This window comes from Notechis scutatus, chromosome 1 (genome assembly GCF_049901735.1).
Source record: "Notechis scutatus isolate UNSWTSFEM ecotype Mainland chromosome 1, rNotScu1.2, whole genome shotgun sequence".
Lineage (NCBI taxonomy): Eukaryota > Metazoa > Chordata > Lepidosauria > Squamata > Elapidae > Notechis > Notechis scutatus.
This window is the reverse complement of record NC_142009.1, coordinates 127,344,527-127,361,141: the sequence shown is the minus strand read 5'-3', so window position 1 is coordinate 127,361,141 and position 16,615 is coordinate 127,344,527. Positions and strand designations below refer to the sequence as shown.

Sequence of the window (16,615 nt, the reverse complement as noted above, 5' to 3'; positions counted from 1 at the left end):
GCAAGCCTTTCTTTTGCATCCTTTAAAACTGCCAAAAAACACAAAACTAATTTCTGACCATGGTCTCCCTGGACCTCCAACAGCTCAGCAAAGAGATCTGTAAATACAATTAGTCAGGGGCACATCTTGGGAGGGGAAAAAATCATCCCTGTGAAATTTTAGACAAGTTGTCTGATGGAGAGCAGCCTAAATTCCTAGATTACTGCTTATGTTAACATAATTTTAGCATAAGACCAAACCCATTCTCAGAATCTCTTTCCTCGGTTTTTTCCCCCCAGACTTTTTTATTGAGAAATATCCAACAGTTCTTAGTAATTTTCTATAATACTCACAACGCCAGGTATTTCACAGGCTGTTTCACGGCTGTTTTGTTCTGGGCTGCAATAAATCCTTAACTTTTGGACATCAAACTGTAAAGCAGGAATTAACACATTCTTTAGACAAGTATTTCTTACAACATCTAATTAAGAGGCCTTTTACAGCCAAAAAGTTTGCCATTATCTGGTCCTCCCCCATGGTCAGTGACAGTGATAGAGTATACTGTTGGGGTTTCAATGGGCTTTGTGGACATGGGCACAAGAACTGAGCTGATATGATCTCATTCCTGGTGATGACGTCCCAAGTGCTATCCAACAAAGGCAGTTTTAAGAACTGCTTTGGATAAAGGGGAAGAGGAGGGAACAAATTAAAAAAAAAGTCCTAAAAAATGTGTGTTTGGTGTAATAGTTAAGACTCCAGGCTAAAAACTGGGAGACTGTGAGTTCTAGTCCCACCTTAGGGAATAACCAAGCTGAGTGACCTTGGACCAGTCACTCACTCTCAACCCTAGAAGGAGGGAACCTTAGCCAAGAAAACTGCAAGGACTTTTGAAAAACCTTAGCCAAGAAAACTGCAAGGACTTATCCAGGCTGTCTTTGAGAATCACATGATTGAACAGAAGGGGAAAATAAACATAAAAATTCATACATTTTTTAGAAATAATGGGGTTGCACTTAATTGTTTTGGGCAAACAATGCTTATTAGAAGAAGCCATTTAATGGCACATTAAAAGATGCCTTTGAAAACAGGTTGACCTGATGGGACAAGCAGCGAAACCCAATTAATAGTGAGTAACCTGAAAATTACTGAACAAAAACAGGTCAATGAATACATTGTTAAAGAGTGTATTTCTGCAAATCTCTATGTTCCACCACCTCTACCACTCCCCCCCGCTTCTTTGCAGAAGCACTTTAGTTAATTTTCTTCTAAGTGGATTGCAAAGGGGGCTTCCAGACTTCACCTATTTTGCTGCTGAATTTTATATGTCTAATCCCAGGATGCTAGAAGGCCATAAAGGGGATTGAGAGTCACACAGCCCACAGGCCTTGAGCTGTGTTCCCCCTTCACTCACAGAAGTCACTCTTAATTTCTTTAGCCAAAGTACCTGGTTACCGTTAAGCCCCCCCTAAGCATAGTAATACCCATTCTCTATCAGAAGACTGCCAACCCTCAGGAAGAGCTTTTGTAGATAGCAAGGTCTTAAATGGGCCAAGGGGGGGGGGGACCCAACAACCCAGCAGCAAATAGGTATTGGTATTAACTTGAATAAAAGTGCCCTTCACTAAATCAAAGCCACCAATGAATGTAACTCATTCATTACAGAGTCCATTAAATTTAACTGGCCTAATTTTAAGCTATCAGCTCAGATTATTATACTAATGTGCATAGATTTAGCTCTGTTTCATAAAACACCGCAATCTGAACAAGTGTATACCTGCACAGTCTCTTCTTTTCCTGTATATTTTCCTATTTGAGTCACTCCACTAATATAGATTCCTGCAACAGGATGCAATGGCTTCGTTTCAGTTTCTTGATCATCTATGTACAATGTTACATCAGCTTCAGTTACTAAGAGACGAATTTGATGCCAGCCTTGATCAAACAATGTCTAGAATAGAGAATAGTAAATGTATGTATGTTTGTCTATCTATGTAGAACAGTCGTTTTCCCATTCCTTAACTGATTTATATGCTTTTGAGACATAGTCATTCATATAATCTTGAAGCATTACTAATTGCAACAACTTAATATTATAGCCCAATATTCTAAAATTGCATTTTTAATATTGGCTATCAATGTATTGCAGCTGTGCCAAGTGGTGCCTATGTGGAAAACAGAATAGGCAGAGCATAACATATTCATCTTTAGAAAACGTTTGTATATCAGTTTTGGAAGAGTAGTTTGCCATTCTTTGCTAAAGGCCTTCAGGGACCATAAAATATTTAATTTGTTTGTTTGTTTATTAAATATATTTTCCACCCATCATGCCATGGGGCTACCCTGGATGGCTTACAATAGTAATAAGGGTAAGAACTTAACATCTTCCAGATGTTGCAATACTACCAGTATTCCAACTCAGGACAGGCAATAGTGAGGGGTGATTCAATACTATCAGGAGGATGCTGTCCACGCCCATTCAGAGTCAGCTTCCAAAAACAGGAAGACAACCTCTGAAACAGGAAAAGCAAGCTGACCTTTTGGTTCTGAAAACAGCCTCTTCAAAGCTTTATAAAACATCACCTTTTTATGACCTATCCCATAGACACTTGACTCTAGGTCCTAGTCCAATATGTTAAACCAAAGTTAAACTATGTGACCAAAATGCTGGGTAAAGGCTGCTGCATAAGCCTGGAATGGAGAAGACATCTATGTCATGTCAAACATTCACCAATTACAAGTGGCACTTATCTTTGTTTAGCCAATAAATAAAATCATTCTAAAGATGGACAATATGCTCCCAACATGGAGGCAGCATTCATTTATATGCTTTAGCCCCAAACTGTTAAGGCTTTTAGAACAGTATGAATAGTTATGATTTGGGTCTAGAAATGGACATTGGGACAAAGTCAAAGTAAGTTTTGGACAAAATAAAATTTCCAATTCCCCTTCAAAAATAGCTGCTCATAAATTCCAAATGACAATTACCAATGCAGTCAATACAACAGATGTTACGAATTAGCCATCTCTGACCATATCAAAGTGCTATTTAAAAACTACAGGAAAACATGGGACATTTTCATAATAAATTGCCACTCCTGTAGTCAGTCCCATTCTATTCTGGGTAGCCTCTTCTCCTCGGAATAGTCTTTGATAGAAAACCAGTCTATATTTAGCTAGTACTAAAGTATCAATTTAACACTCTTCAGATAGGTCAAATAAACCAACAGCAATCCTAAACAAATGAGAAGTTTTAGGAAATCATTGAAGTCACCTTTGCTTTTCATAAAAATGATGCCTCCCAGAGAATATCTTGTGCTTTACCCGATCCTATAATATCGCATAATATTTTCCAGAATGCAATTGCAAGCATGGGCCCAAATTTGGATCTGAAATATTGGATCTCCTGGCATTTAAATACATAATATAGTTGTACATTTTTCCAACTGACACATGATGTGCTCTTTACCTTTACACGGGGTGCAGTAAAAGTAACAACCTGACTGCCATTGACTAGGTCTGTTGTAGTAAAGGATAATGTTTTCTTTTCTCCTATTACAGTAACAGCTATTTGTGGTGTTCCATCTTGGCTTAGAATCCTCCACAAATCCCATGTTTTTTTAACTTTAAATCGCTGTGTAGATACAAATACATATGATGGAGGAAGGCCTTCTGGAAATACATTTCTGAAAAACATTTTTTTTTCAAAAATTAAAACATAAAATAATTTTAGAATTACAAAAATTCTAAAATGTATACTATAGTAATGAAAAAGTGACAAACTTTCATAAGAACTTTCAGCTCAGGAGAAAGAAGTACCTTGTCAATTCTGTCAGATCAATCCGGGAAATGATTTCATAAGCTTTTACATTAGTGCTTGGAATCTGAATTCTTTTCTTCACCTTTTTTTTCACATCTAAACCTAAAAGAATATCAAATCCTTTTTCATCCCGAGATGCCACTGGAATTCTTGTTGGGCAAACTGATTCTATAAAGAATACACAGAACAAATCACTCGCAAATGAAGTAATAAACTAGTATATAACATTAAACACAAAATAGGAAATCTTCTTGTCTTGCATCAGGGTAAATAATTGCATGGCTGAGAAAGCACCTGAAACACCTTTTTAAATATGTGAAAAGTTCACTAATGATAATCATGTTCTCATGTTACATTTTTTTCCTAGTGATAAATTCTCTTGAACTCTTGATACTACTCTGCTGTGTTTAATATCAGTCAACATTTTAGGATAGTATCAAAATATATATTTTCATATAAATGGCAGACACATATACCATTATTATGTGGAGTGAAGTGGGCATGGAGTGTGTGTACATGTGAGTGTGTAAGCCAGCCATTTGATGTAAAATATTTTTCAATCTAGTCCAGCATCTCCCCACGCTGGATTTTACTTGCATTAGTGGTGTTAAGCATAAAATTGACTTAAATTATGAGGAAGTTGCAGACAGTATTATATCAGGTGCAACTTCCATATGTTTCTGTATCGGGAGAGTGAAAGCACTAAATAGAATAATTGCTGTTAACATACAGATCAAATCCTGCAAGCTACCAGCTTAATTTTCATGCGATGAAAGATATACCCTACAACTGCAATGGGATTGTTGTAGTTACAATGAGATGCTAAAACCTCACAAAAACTGCATGACCAAACTGTTATTTTAGGCTTGTTTTCAACTTATAATTCACACCAAAAAAAGAAACTATGATACTTCTCTTTGCTCTTTTCAATTTGTTGCTATTTCCTGGTTGGACTGAAGGCATTATTTTGATAACATAACTGGACAAATAAGACTGACATCAGCTACAGACTATTAAAAACTAGGGGATGAAGTTTCCCTTCCTCCCTTTGCACAGAAAGGAGAAGACATGAGCCAGGAGTTAGCACTGGTGACTAAACATTGATCATCTTTAGATCCGAATACTACCATTGTTTGCATATTCCTTCTCTGGAGGTCTTCCTAAGTAAAGAAAGGGGAAACTACCAGACTATCATTTTCTCTTCCTCCAACCTTAACAAACCTTTCTAACTGCAAATATCCTTTCCTTTCTAGAACTTGGAAGAAGATCATCCGCTGCAGATCCCATAACGTAGATCTTCAATAAATTTAAAGATGAAATTACAATACCAGCAGGTAAGTCCACCTGCATTATATGAATTGTGGCTTGATGTCTTTGCATCTCCTGAGCGTGCTTTGAGCCTGAAACTACTTTCATTCTGAAAAAGCATGATGTGCTTGTTAAAATATTCAAAGTTGGCAGACTACTGTCCAAAAAACTAAAATAATGAAAAAAGCACAATGATGGGCATTGAAGCAGAATATTAATGAGTTTTTAAAAATAATGTGCAAATATTTCTTTTTACTGGTATAAATATATAACAAATGTCCATTTAGCTTAGAGAAGGGGAAAGGAGTTGGTTTCAATAGGAGATGCAAAGGGTAGAGGTTAGAAAAATCTCATTCTGGGATATTATGAAACCATTCCTCCCCTAAGATACAGCAACAGAATATTAAGGATTCAAAGATTCCTTTTTTTAAAAAAGCAAATCAAAATTGAAAGATGTTCCACAGGAAAAGCTCACAGTGCACAACGATTTATTAGTTGTGCAGAATCATGCATGTATAGGATACAGAATTTACGCAGCACTTCTTAACAGAATATAAAGTTTCATCTTCACATTCAGCAGAATGCACAATCAGATCTTATCATGTCTTCCTATTGTGAATTGATCAAGGGACAATTTCTGTAATCAGTTCCAATAGCCATTATTCATATAGATCTCCAACAAGTGGAAACATAATGAGTGGAAGCAATCACTTGAGAGCTAGAAATAAATGCACATACACTATTTGTGATACAATGAATTTAGTAAAGTATGTCACATCTAAGAGCAATTTTAAAAAAATATTCTGCAGTATCAACTATCATTCAAATTTTCTAATCATGGCAATGACAGTTAAATCAGAATAATTTAAAAGAGGGATTGGCAATTCAAAGCAAGCTAGGTGATAGTCAGGAAGCCTATGGCTACCATAGATGAGTTTCAGTATTAAGGACCAGTTCAATAACATCCAACAGCCTTGAAGGAACTTAGAAACATCATCACAGAGGTCCTTTCTATTATCTTTGAGAGATCATGGAGGACAAGCATAGTGGTAGAAGACCATCAGAGGGCAAAAGTTCTTCCAATTTCCAAAAATATTAACTGTAAACATGGACTAGGTAGTATAAAAATATTTATCAATTAAATGTATTAATCAAATTTATATAGCTGCCCATCTGCAGTGTACAGCAATTGAATAATAAAATATATGTAATAAAGAAATAAGTGAAAATGCTTGTTATCAATATTAGATCATTAAGCCATTTATAAATAAAGGGAAGGTATTGCTTAGCGTAACCATCTTTAGTTTATCTAGAAAAAGTCATGTCAAACCAACCTGTTCTTTTTTGATAGCATGATCAATGTAGTTAACTGTAGGAGTATGATGGACACGTATATTGTGGCCTTAAGGCTTTCAAAAAGTTTTGCTATAGTATAAGGTGCTAGTATCAAGTGTTTTTCAACAAGGTGAAAATGTCATATGGCATACTGCAGCATTTTATTATAGGCAATGTGCTGTTTAATATATTTGAAAATGATTTAGATGAGGGTTTAGAAAATGTTTTTCAGAATTGCACTGATTTATACAGATTTGCAAACACTGGTCAGATTTGTAGAAGGCGCATAGATAGATGAAGACAGTATCATGACTCAGAAGGATATTATAAGCCAGAAACCATTAATGTGAGTTTCAACATGGAAAAATTGCAAAGTCCTTCATTTGATTCCAAAAATCAAAGGCATGACGATAGGATTGGGGTGATCATCTCAGGCAACAGTACAGGCAAAAAGTATCTATGTGTCTTGGTGGAACACAAAATGTGTATAAGACAAGAGAGTTGTACAGCTGCAAGAAAAAGCAAATGCAGATCAAGTCTATATCAAGAGAATCAAGATAAAAAGAAGACATTATATCTCTTCTGTATTGTTCAGAAAACATGCAGTACATAAGACATCTAATAGACTTCTTAAATTGTTTGGCCAATTACCCCTTTTCCCAGTCTCAAATAATGTAATTAACCCCACACTCACCCATACAAAACAAAACATCTTGGTTGAAAGCCTCATCAGTGGCAATCCCAACTGGATCTTTGACTCAATACAAGCAATTATAAATTGCTCCATTATCTCCAAGATATGCCCAAGTTATCCCCAGTTTAAAAGCCATATGGTGTTTAGTTCTGGGCACTACAGATTTGGAATAAAATGGAGTTTATTCCAAGGAAAGGAATCAAGACAAGGATATTAAAAGAAAAGAAAATGAGTAAGAAACCCTGGATATACAGTATGTCACCTGGAGAAGAAAAGACTGCAAGAAGGTGTCTTCAGGAAGCTTAGTGTGTTTTCAGAAGAGAAGAAACAATGACTTTACAATTGCAAGGTAGGACATTTTATTGGAGTGCAAGAATTCTCTAATAATAAAAACTATTCAATAAAGAAGCCAATTGCTTTAGCATGTGGTGTCCTCTCCTTTATAGCAGCTGTTTAAATAGAATCTGGATGATCATCTCCAGTGGATGCTGGCACTGGAAAGAGGGGTGGACCAAAACCCCTTCCAACCTTTACCGTTTATGATTTTATGTTTTATGAACTTTCTGGAACTAGCTTGGAAAATGAGTTCTCCCTCTAATAAGGGTTACCAGTTATTTACAATTATAGATCAGAACTCATAGGACACAACTGCATGACACACACAAAAACTTAACACAGAAACAACCACATAATAAAATTAAAATGAACTGTATCCAGATAGGAATTAATGAAACCATAAACATTGCCATTAATAAACCTCTTGTAACAATTACAGTTATACACATTTGGCAACTCTCTCTATATTTCTGGAGACTGATCCAGAGCAAAAAAGGGGAAAAGCTCAATCTAAATGAAACATAAACATCATTTATACTGTAACATGTAAACCAATACTAGCTGAAACTTAAATGTGAGTATACGTAATAAAACATCTTACAAACTAAATGCCACTATTACTTGTATGATATAAAGCATTTTTATTCTCAGAAGCAAAACTTTGTTTTTACATCAAAAAAGGTGAAGGGTGTTGCCCCATCATTATATAAATATTTTTTAATATTTGACTTTGTTCATATAAATATTTTAAAACAATAGAATAAACAAGAGGATCTGTTTCCATTAATTTTTTTTAAAATAAAGGAGAAAACTGGAAACAGTTTCTACATATAAACAGAATGGGACTGGCAAATTATATGCATGTTATTCATGGACTGTCTCTCAAGAATAAATCATAACAATAATAATTAAATACCATCTATATCCATATCACTTTTCAGAGGAATGTAAGCCATAACAAAAGAGTTGGAGGAAAGATTCTGCTCTAAATGGCCATCATCACAGCCCTCCAAGAAATACAAAATAGAACTTCACAATTATATCCTCAATGGTTTCTTAGAAGTATAAATATGTTGGCAAGAAATACACAGTTGTATTAGCACTATAGAATATTGTACTTAAAACTAATCACTAGGGGAACCATCAGTGGTGGTATTCAATTTTTTTTACTACCGGTTCTGTGGGCGTGACTTGGTGGGCATGGTGTGGCTTGGTGGGTGTGCCTTGGTGGGTGTGGCAGGGGAAGGATACTGAAAAATCCCGATTCCCTCCCCACCCCATTAGCCTGCTTTCCAGCTCCATTCTCCTGTGCAGGGCAACAAAGGAAGACCCAGCTGATCAGCTGGGATTCCAATCAGCTGGGAGTCGGGAGGCAGTGAATAGATGGGGGCAGGGGGGCAACCAGAGGTAGTATTTCCCGGATGGTTCTCCGAACTACTCAAAATTTCCACTACCGGTTGTCTAGAACCTGTCAGAATTGTCTGAACACCACCTCTGGAGACCATTCCCTTAAGAAATAATACAGGAGAGAACAGAATTTAGTTTGATCAAAATCTAAGCTGATCATATGGTTCTGTAACTTCTATTTATCTTTTTTTTTAAATATATGCAAGCTGCAAATACTGAGCACCCTCCATGTTGACTTTCATATCTTAAATTCATTTCTATACATTGGGGATTATTTTTGCCAATAGCACTGCTCCAGAATCATTTGAAAAGATATCACATTTTCAAGGGAATCCCTAAAGACTTCTTATATGTCGTGTACAATTTCAGAAAGGGTTTCTTTCGTGAACAGAATGGAATCTCTGAGTCCCACCCAGCATGCATTGTTTTTGACAAATAGGAAAGAATAAATTTTGAATGCTAGGGAATTAGGTTTAATTTCACAATGATCCAGAACAATTGCGATAGCATTTAATTCTATGAGATTAGTCTCTGCAGCACCAGAAATGGATGCAGAGCCCAGAGTGAATCATAATTTGCATATCTCTACCCTAGGTTTCAGCATGCTTTCATCAGTCGGACTCTACAGCAAAAAGAATGAACAAGAGGTATGGCATAAAAGATTATGAGAATCTTTTTCATCTCCAGAAGCTCATCTAAGATCACAGCACCTTCCCAGTTACCTTCTCAGATTAGGATAACCCATTCTTTGTTGGTATTCAGTTCAGTATTTAAGACCATTCTTTTCTGCGGATCCTTTGGGAAGAAGAATGGCTGACAGCACCTATTTGAGACAACTCTACCCCGTATGGTGTTGTTTAACTACAGTTTATCATTGTGGCTTCGTGCATAATTTTATTCCTGTAGGGCAAGGGTGTCAAACTGGTGGCTCACAGGTTGAATGCATCATGCATAGACCATGCCCACCCCAGCTCTGCGAATGGGAAAAACATCACAAAATGTCACGTAACGGCGACATGACGTGGCAAGTTTGACACCCGTGTTATAGGGGTATAAGGTAGCTGTAATCTATATAGCAGGCATACAAATGACCGCATAACTGGGTTTTAAAAAACACAGGAAATGTAATTTGGGAATTGCTGTTTATTTTTTTTGCAAAAATCACAAGCCAAGTAATGCAATTAGCTTCCATCAGGCTTAATCCTTTGACATATCTTTCCAAAGCTACTGAAGAAGCAAAATAATTGTCAAAGGATAACTGAATCTCTGCTTATATCACTGGGATGCCACAGCACTGGTCCTCCAGAGAAGATATCCCTGTATTCCCCTTCAGGAGTAACTTTGGAGAAATAAAACAAATTCCTTCCTTTGAAGGAATCAAAAGGGAGTCACATCCTTTTGCCCTCTTCCTTTTATTGCAACATCCACTTTTCTCTCTCAGTCCTTCTCCTGGTGAGCAGGCCAACATCTGATGAATTTTATACATACTTACATTGGCAAATCAAAGATATCAACATCACTCAACATGGCAACAATCTTGGCTGCTGCCTAAGCAGTTAGACAAACGTTGACCCAAAGGTTTGATTACAAGTAATCCTCAACTTACAACATTCATTAAGTGACCATTTGAACTTACAATGACACACACAAAAATATGACATGGCTATTTTACAGACTTATGACTGTTGCAACATCCCCATGGTCACATGACCAAAATTCGGCCACTTGGCAACTGATTCATATTTATGACAGTTGCAGTGTCCTGGAATCATGTGATCACCTTTTGCAACCTTCTGACAAGCAAAGTCAGTAGTGAAGCCAGATTCATTTAACAACTATATTACTAACTTAGCAGTGATTCACTCAACAAGAAAAGTCATGAAATGGGGCAGAAGTCACTTAACAACTGTCTCACAATTTTGGGCTCAATTATGGTCATAAGTGAGGATTACCTGTACCGTTAATTCATTGGTTTAAGAAATGGTGATATTTGACACAGCTCACACTGGATGCTCTTGATACTTAGATGCCAGCTAACCCAATTTCATGTTACTATATTCAATAGATATATCACTGCAGCTGAACAGGATGATTGCTTTTTTATTGATTTGCAATATATCTTTATATTGTTGTTTGCTGAAAAACTGAAATCAACATTTATGTCACTGAAATACCAGGTTGTTTTAGTATAACTTAAAGAGACCAATCCCCATTAGATATCTCCTGTCACCCCACCTTAGCATAATTCTTAAAACATTATATTATCACGCAATAGAATCTCACACATTTAAAAAAGAAGTGCTCCACAAAGAATGATTAATATTTACCTTCACAGAGTTTCTGCTTTATCACTTCCCTTATTCTAGATATTGCCATATAATCTGCAACATGGAACACATATGTGGAAGAGGGTTTGTTGGCAATTGCTTTCAGTTCATCCTCTTCAGTTTCAGAACCAACGCCAATGGCAAGCAGTGTGATCTTGTTTCTCCTGGCTTCAGCAGCCACCTCTTTGACTTCATCTTGGGACTTACCATCAGTCAGAACAATTGCAATCCTTGTAAGGAATCTTTCTGATTTAGCAAATAGATGGTCCATTGCAAACTGAATGGCTTTGCCTGTTCTTGTATTTCCACCCAAATACTGTACATATGCCATTTCTCTGATTAGATTCTCATTGGAATCATAAAAACCCAGAGGAATTTCAAGTACAGGATAATCACTGTACTGTACTACTCCAACCTGAATAAATTTTGGTCCTATGTTAAAGTTACTTGTAATATTGAACAGCCATCTTTTGATTATTTCAAAGTTTTCTGGGCCAACGCTGTAGGAGCCATCCAAGATGAAAACTAAATCTGCTGGGGCTGTTCGGCAACCTAAAACAAATATAGAGAAAAAATGTTTTACTTGTATCTTTATCATCATAATCCAAGATAGTTAGCATCCTTTAGACTGTAAACTAGGATGGAAACCTCGTCAAATGTAAGTGTATTTATTTCTAGATAAAAATATATTGGGTGTTTTTTTTAATCTCTTGTCTAAATAAAATAAGCTACAACCTAACCAAGTTAGTTAAACACAAGTGACTTGAAGACTTAGTCATTTCAATCCCTATTGTGAATTTCAGGTAGTCAGTTTTAAAATGTGATAAAAATGGCAGAAACCTGTACTCAATTCTCAACATTTTTTGTGTAGAATTGCCTCAGTACACTGTGTTAACTTTTAAACCAATTTACAGTAAATATGGGATTAGAAGAATAACCCCAATACTAGTAAAATAAATAGAAAGGAACTTATAATTCATTATTTTTGTACTTCATATATAAGAGTACAGTTTTAAATGATGTTTAAGGGCTCAGTGTTTGGAGAAAAGCTCAATATGTTGATTTCTATAGCTATAGTCATATTCTACACACCAGGCATAAATTGTTTTATTTTCTTTTAGAAAAAGTAGATATTTTTGCTAGACTTATTAGTTAACTAAACTGGTGGAATCATGTTTTATCCATGTTTTAAACTTTTCTTTAAAAATTATTTAAAAAGATAGGGACTTAAATAGTAATGCTTAAATTAACAAGGATGTGAATGCTTAAAGGGCATAGATTGTTGAGAGAGGAAAAATATGAAGATAGAAATGGAATGAACTGGTTAGGCCTGAACCCAGGTTTCCTTCCATACTGTAGTATTTTATTGTAGCTTTAATTCAGGTATATCACTCACTAGCTCGATACCCGTGCTTAACTATGAAACTATGTAGCCAGGCTTAGTTTTTGGGGAGGAAAATAAGGGGGGGGATTCTTCCTCTGCCCGCCAGCATCCATAGGTATTCATCTGGCTAGTGTCCTCTTAGTGTGTGAGAGTTGAAGGCTGTTTGGAAACTGAAACAGTATTTGCTCTGTGAGCAAGAAGGAGACAGCAAGGAGCCTGGGCGTGGCTTAGCTCAACTGTTCTGTACTGAAGCTGCTTGCTGCTGTGAAACTAAAACTGAAACTGAAGCTCTGCTTGTGTTTTGCATTTGGAACAGATTTCTTTCCAGGTGGGTAGGGGGAGTAGTACTCCTTAGCATCAGAGCATGTTAATAATAATATAGGAAATACTAATGCTCTGATGGTCATTTCGAAAAATCCTTTCTTAGTGGGCACCTAGAAGCAGGGGTGGGATTCTACCAGTTTGCACCTATTCGCGAGAATCAGTTGTTAGCATTCTAAGCAGTTCGGAGAACCTGTTGTTAGAAGAAATTACTGGCCTATTCCTGTAAGGAAGGCAGGAAGGAAACATTCTGGTGTTGCTTACAGAAACTGCCTCTCTGTTAACCCTTATTACGTTCTTGGCAGGACTAGACTTCCTGTCTCAGGAACCCCTCTCTGGAGTTTTTTTCCCCTTCTTTGCTGGTACTTTGCTTGTGTGGAGTGACCATTCAAAGTTACAATGGCACTGAAAAAAGTGACTTATGACCATTTTTCACACTTACGACTGTTGCAACATCCCCACAGTCATGAGAGGCCCGGCGAGGAGATGCGTGCCTCGATGTGAGTGTTATTGAGTTGGCCACACCCAGCCAATAACATGACCACCAAGCCATGTCCACCCAGTCACATGACCACCAAGCCATGCCCACCACCTAAGCCACACCCACAGAACCGGTTGTTAAAAAATTTGAATCCCACCCCTGCCTAGAAGCCAAGAGGAACATATATGCCTAATTTCACGTTTGTAGGCATTACGGTTCTAGAGTTTTTGTGATGATGCGTGAGTGGAATTTCGCTTTTATATATATAGATTTGCAGCTTCACATTATGTAACCAATTGGAATGACTTACTGTGCTCGAAAGACTATTAGCTTAGAGATAACTAATATGGTATGTTCCTGTAGCTCACCTAATCATAATTTTTCAACAGGAGACTTGATATTCCTAGTGAATCAAATAGAAAAAGACAGAGCAGACTCTTGAAAGTTTCCTAGTTTTGATCAAAATACCAATGAGATCATACAGAAATATAAAATTCTAGAAGCTTCTGTTTCACTTAGGACTATCTCAAACATTATAATGAGACAACTGCAAAAACTGAAAGTTTCTATATTTTATTAAGTATTTCTGGTTAGCAAAACTCTTACTTGCTCTTGTATCACCACCTTCAGCCAATATGCAACCATGTAGTAAGAACATTAAAACTGTCTGAAGAAACGTTATGTTCTTTGCCATGTATACAGTATTTTGTGTCCTTCAAATCCTAAAACAGACTGGGGAAAATACAAAATATTTAAAAACAGTATTACAACAATATTAAAACAATGATATAAGAAAATAGGAAAGCAATATATATAAATGGTTATAGCTTCCTATAAGATTAATCGGTGTAACAGATTGGTTCAGCTAATTGTATTATATAACTAAATTAACTCCAATTAGTTAGGACTTACAATAAACCTAAAATATTAGTTTTTAATCTGAGGAGACTTAATCATAAGAAAGTAATGTCAACAGGGTCCTCTACCACTAAGTGCTATAACAGTCAAAACTTCAACACAGTAAGACCTCCATGTATACTGGGTTACTATATTGGTGACTTGCATTGAGGCCACTTGCCAAAATTCCCAGGTATATCAGACATTTAGTGACCACACAATGAACTGCATGGAATAAAAGCCTAGATATATACAAGGAACTGTGGAACTATTGCACATTCTTTCTGTGTTAAATACTTATTATTAGAAATCAATACCACAAAGGCCGGCATTCCAAAACTTAAAATAGACCAGAATACAAAAATTGCCTCGGGTATACAGAAATATGTGCACATTTTATCCTATTGTGTAGTAGAATTTCTACATGAGATAAAATCGTATGAAAAATCCAGTAGAGATTGAGCTCCAAGACATTATTTCAACAAACTGGTACCTTCTAGAAATTTTGGATTTCAGTTCATATAAGTGCAGGATAAGTAGGAAGGCTAATCTGACACAGTCCCACAAAGAATGTAAAAAATATGAAACTTCTGCAATTCACCAAAACCAGACTTACATTGACTAGTTCAAAAAATTAGATAAATCTGATCAAATAATTTTAGTATATTTCAAGACAAAACAAGCTGCTATATAAATCCAATTTACAGTAGAGGTGTGCAGAACTTTTCAAATTAGGAATAGTTCTTTGAAGTCTGAAATTGTTTTATTGACTATTCTAGAACTGCTTTCAATACAAAAGTTCTTTTCTAGCTCAAAACTGATGTGGTTTGAGTTTGAAATATCTTTGAACAATTTGAAACTAATGTTATGAATTCAAAATATTTTGTATATCTCCATTTATATGCAGATGCCAGGTGCAAATAATCAGGACCATCCACATAGACTGGAGCATAAACTATTGAAGCCTATACACAAGAATCGGGTCAACTAACAGCATTAAATTGGTGCTAGATAAAGGTCAAAAGAATTCAAGGAGGGGGTTGGATTTGGATATCTTGTAGCAATGCAAAAACTCTAAACTGATAATACAACTAGACACAAGTACAGTTTTTCCCGAAAGCCATCACTCTGCTAAACAAATAATTCCCACAACAGTGTCCAACTATTTACAAAGTCTGCATTACTATTACTATTAATCTTCTCATCACTTCTTATCACCCATCCCCTTCCACTTGTGACTGTATGACTGTAACTTTGTTGCTTGTATCCTGACGTTTTAATGACTGTTTCCTAGTATGATTTGATTGCCTATTTCTACCTTATGACTATATTAAGTGTTGTACCTGATGATTCTTGACAAATGTGTCTTTTCTTTTTATGTACACTGACAGCATATGCACCAAGACAAATTCCTTGTGTGTCTAATCACACTTGGTCAATAAAGAATTCCATTTTATTCCACCCTCCACCTGTACCTGCTGTTCTCCTATGGTAACTATCATGAAGCATTTTTCCCGCTCTATATGCTAAGCCACGTTAAAATTTATGATTAGAGCCTGACCAGATTGCAAAGAATTGTTTTGCCAATCAGTGCTAACTTCAGGATTCTGCAAGAGCTAGGATAAGATACTCTTGGTGAATTGCTCAGGCTTGCATATTAGAAAGGTATTCCAAAACCACTGATGCTATTTCATCCTGATATGGCTTATCACTCTTTAATCTATTCATTTTCTCATAAGGGCCAAAGATCTTAATTTAGTCGAGCCTGGCACTCAGACAAATCAGCCATCAACAGGCACATAGAGATAAATGACATCTAGATATCGTTCAAAAGAGACAATCAAAAAGCCGAAAATGAAACAAAAGGACCAAAACACCTCCTTCCCAACAATCAACATCCAAATAAGCAGAGATTAATAAACCAATAATCAAGCAGTAAACAATACTCCAGTTAAGGAACCACCACTCAGACAAACAATTGAACAGTAAACAATAGACCAATCAAAGAACCATCCAGATCACTCCCACCAACACTGATAGGGCAATCCACTTGTATATAAACAGAGAGTTACCCCACCCACTTCTAGCACTGATGACATTACTTAATTGCGTAATGAAACATCTACAAGGAAACAGCCAAGCTCAGAGAGCACCACAGATCGCATAGGGGTCATTGTAAATGGCAGTGGTATGGGCCTTTGAGTCTACATTTGGTCCCACTTCTAAGCTGCAGTTTTGTGAATCTACTCAAAAACCACTATATACAATTACAGAAATACTGTCTATTACTGAATTTTGATTCAGATCAAAAGGTTAATGTATTTTGTAT

The 16,615-nt window shown here is 36.3% G+C and overlaps 1 protein-coding gene across 1 annotated transcript in view; it reads right to left on the bottom strand.

Annotated features, from left to right (window-relative positions):
* Nucleotides 1-16,615, bottom strand: part of COL21A1 (collagen type XXI alpha 1 chain) — an 84,001-nt gene that overhangs the window by 53,106 nt on the left and 14,280 nt on the right. Inside the window, exons 2-7 of the mRNA XM_087945641.1 lie at nucleotides 13,996-14,121; nucleotides 11,204-11,755; nucleotides 3,796-3,964; nucleotides 3,446-3,662; nucleotides 1,754-1,927; nucleotides 333-410 (exon numbers count right to left, since the gene is read on the bottom strand). Of these exons, the coding sequence (XP_087801767.1) occupies nucleotides 333-410; nucleotides 1,754-1,927; nucleotides 3,446-3,662; nucleotides 3,796-3,964; nucleotides 11,204-11,755; nucleotides 13,996-14,083 (1,278 nt within the window). The 5' untranslated portion in view covers nucleotides 14,084-14,121. The remainder of the gene's footprint in view (nucleotides 1-332; nucleotides 411-1,753; nucleotides 1,928-3,445; nucleotides 3,663-3,795; nucleotides 3,965-11,203; nucleotides 11,756-13,995; nucleotides 14,122-16,615) is intronic.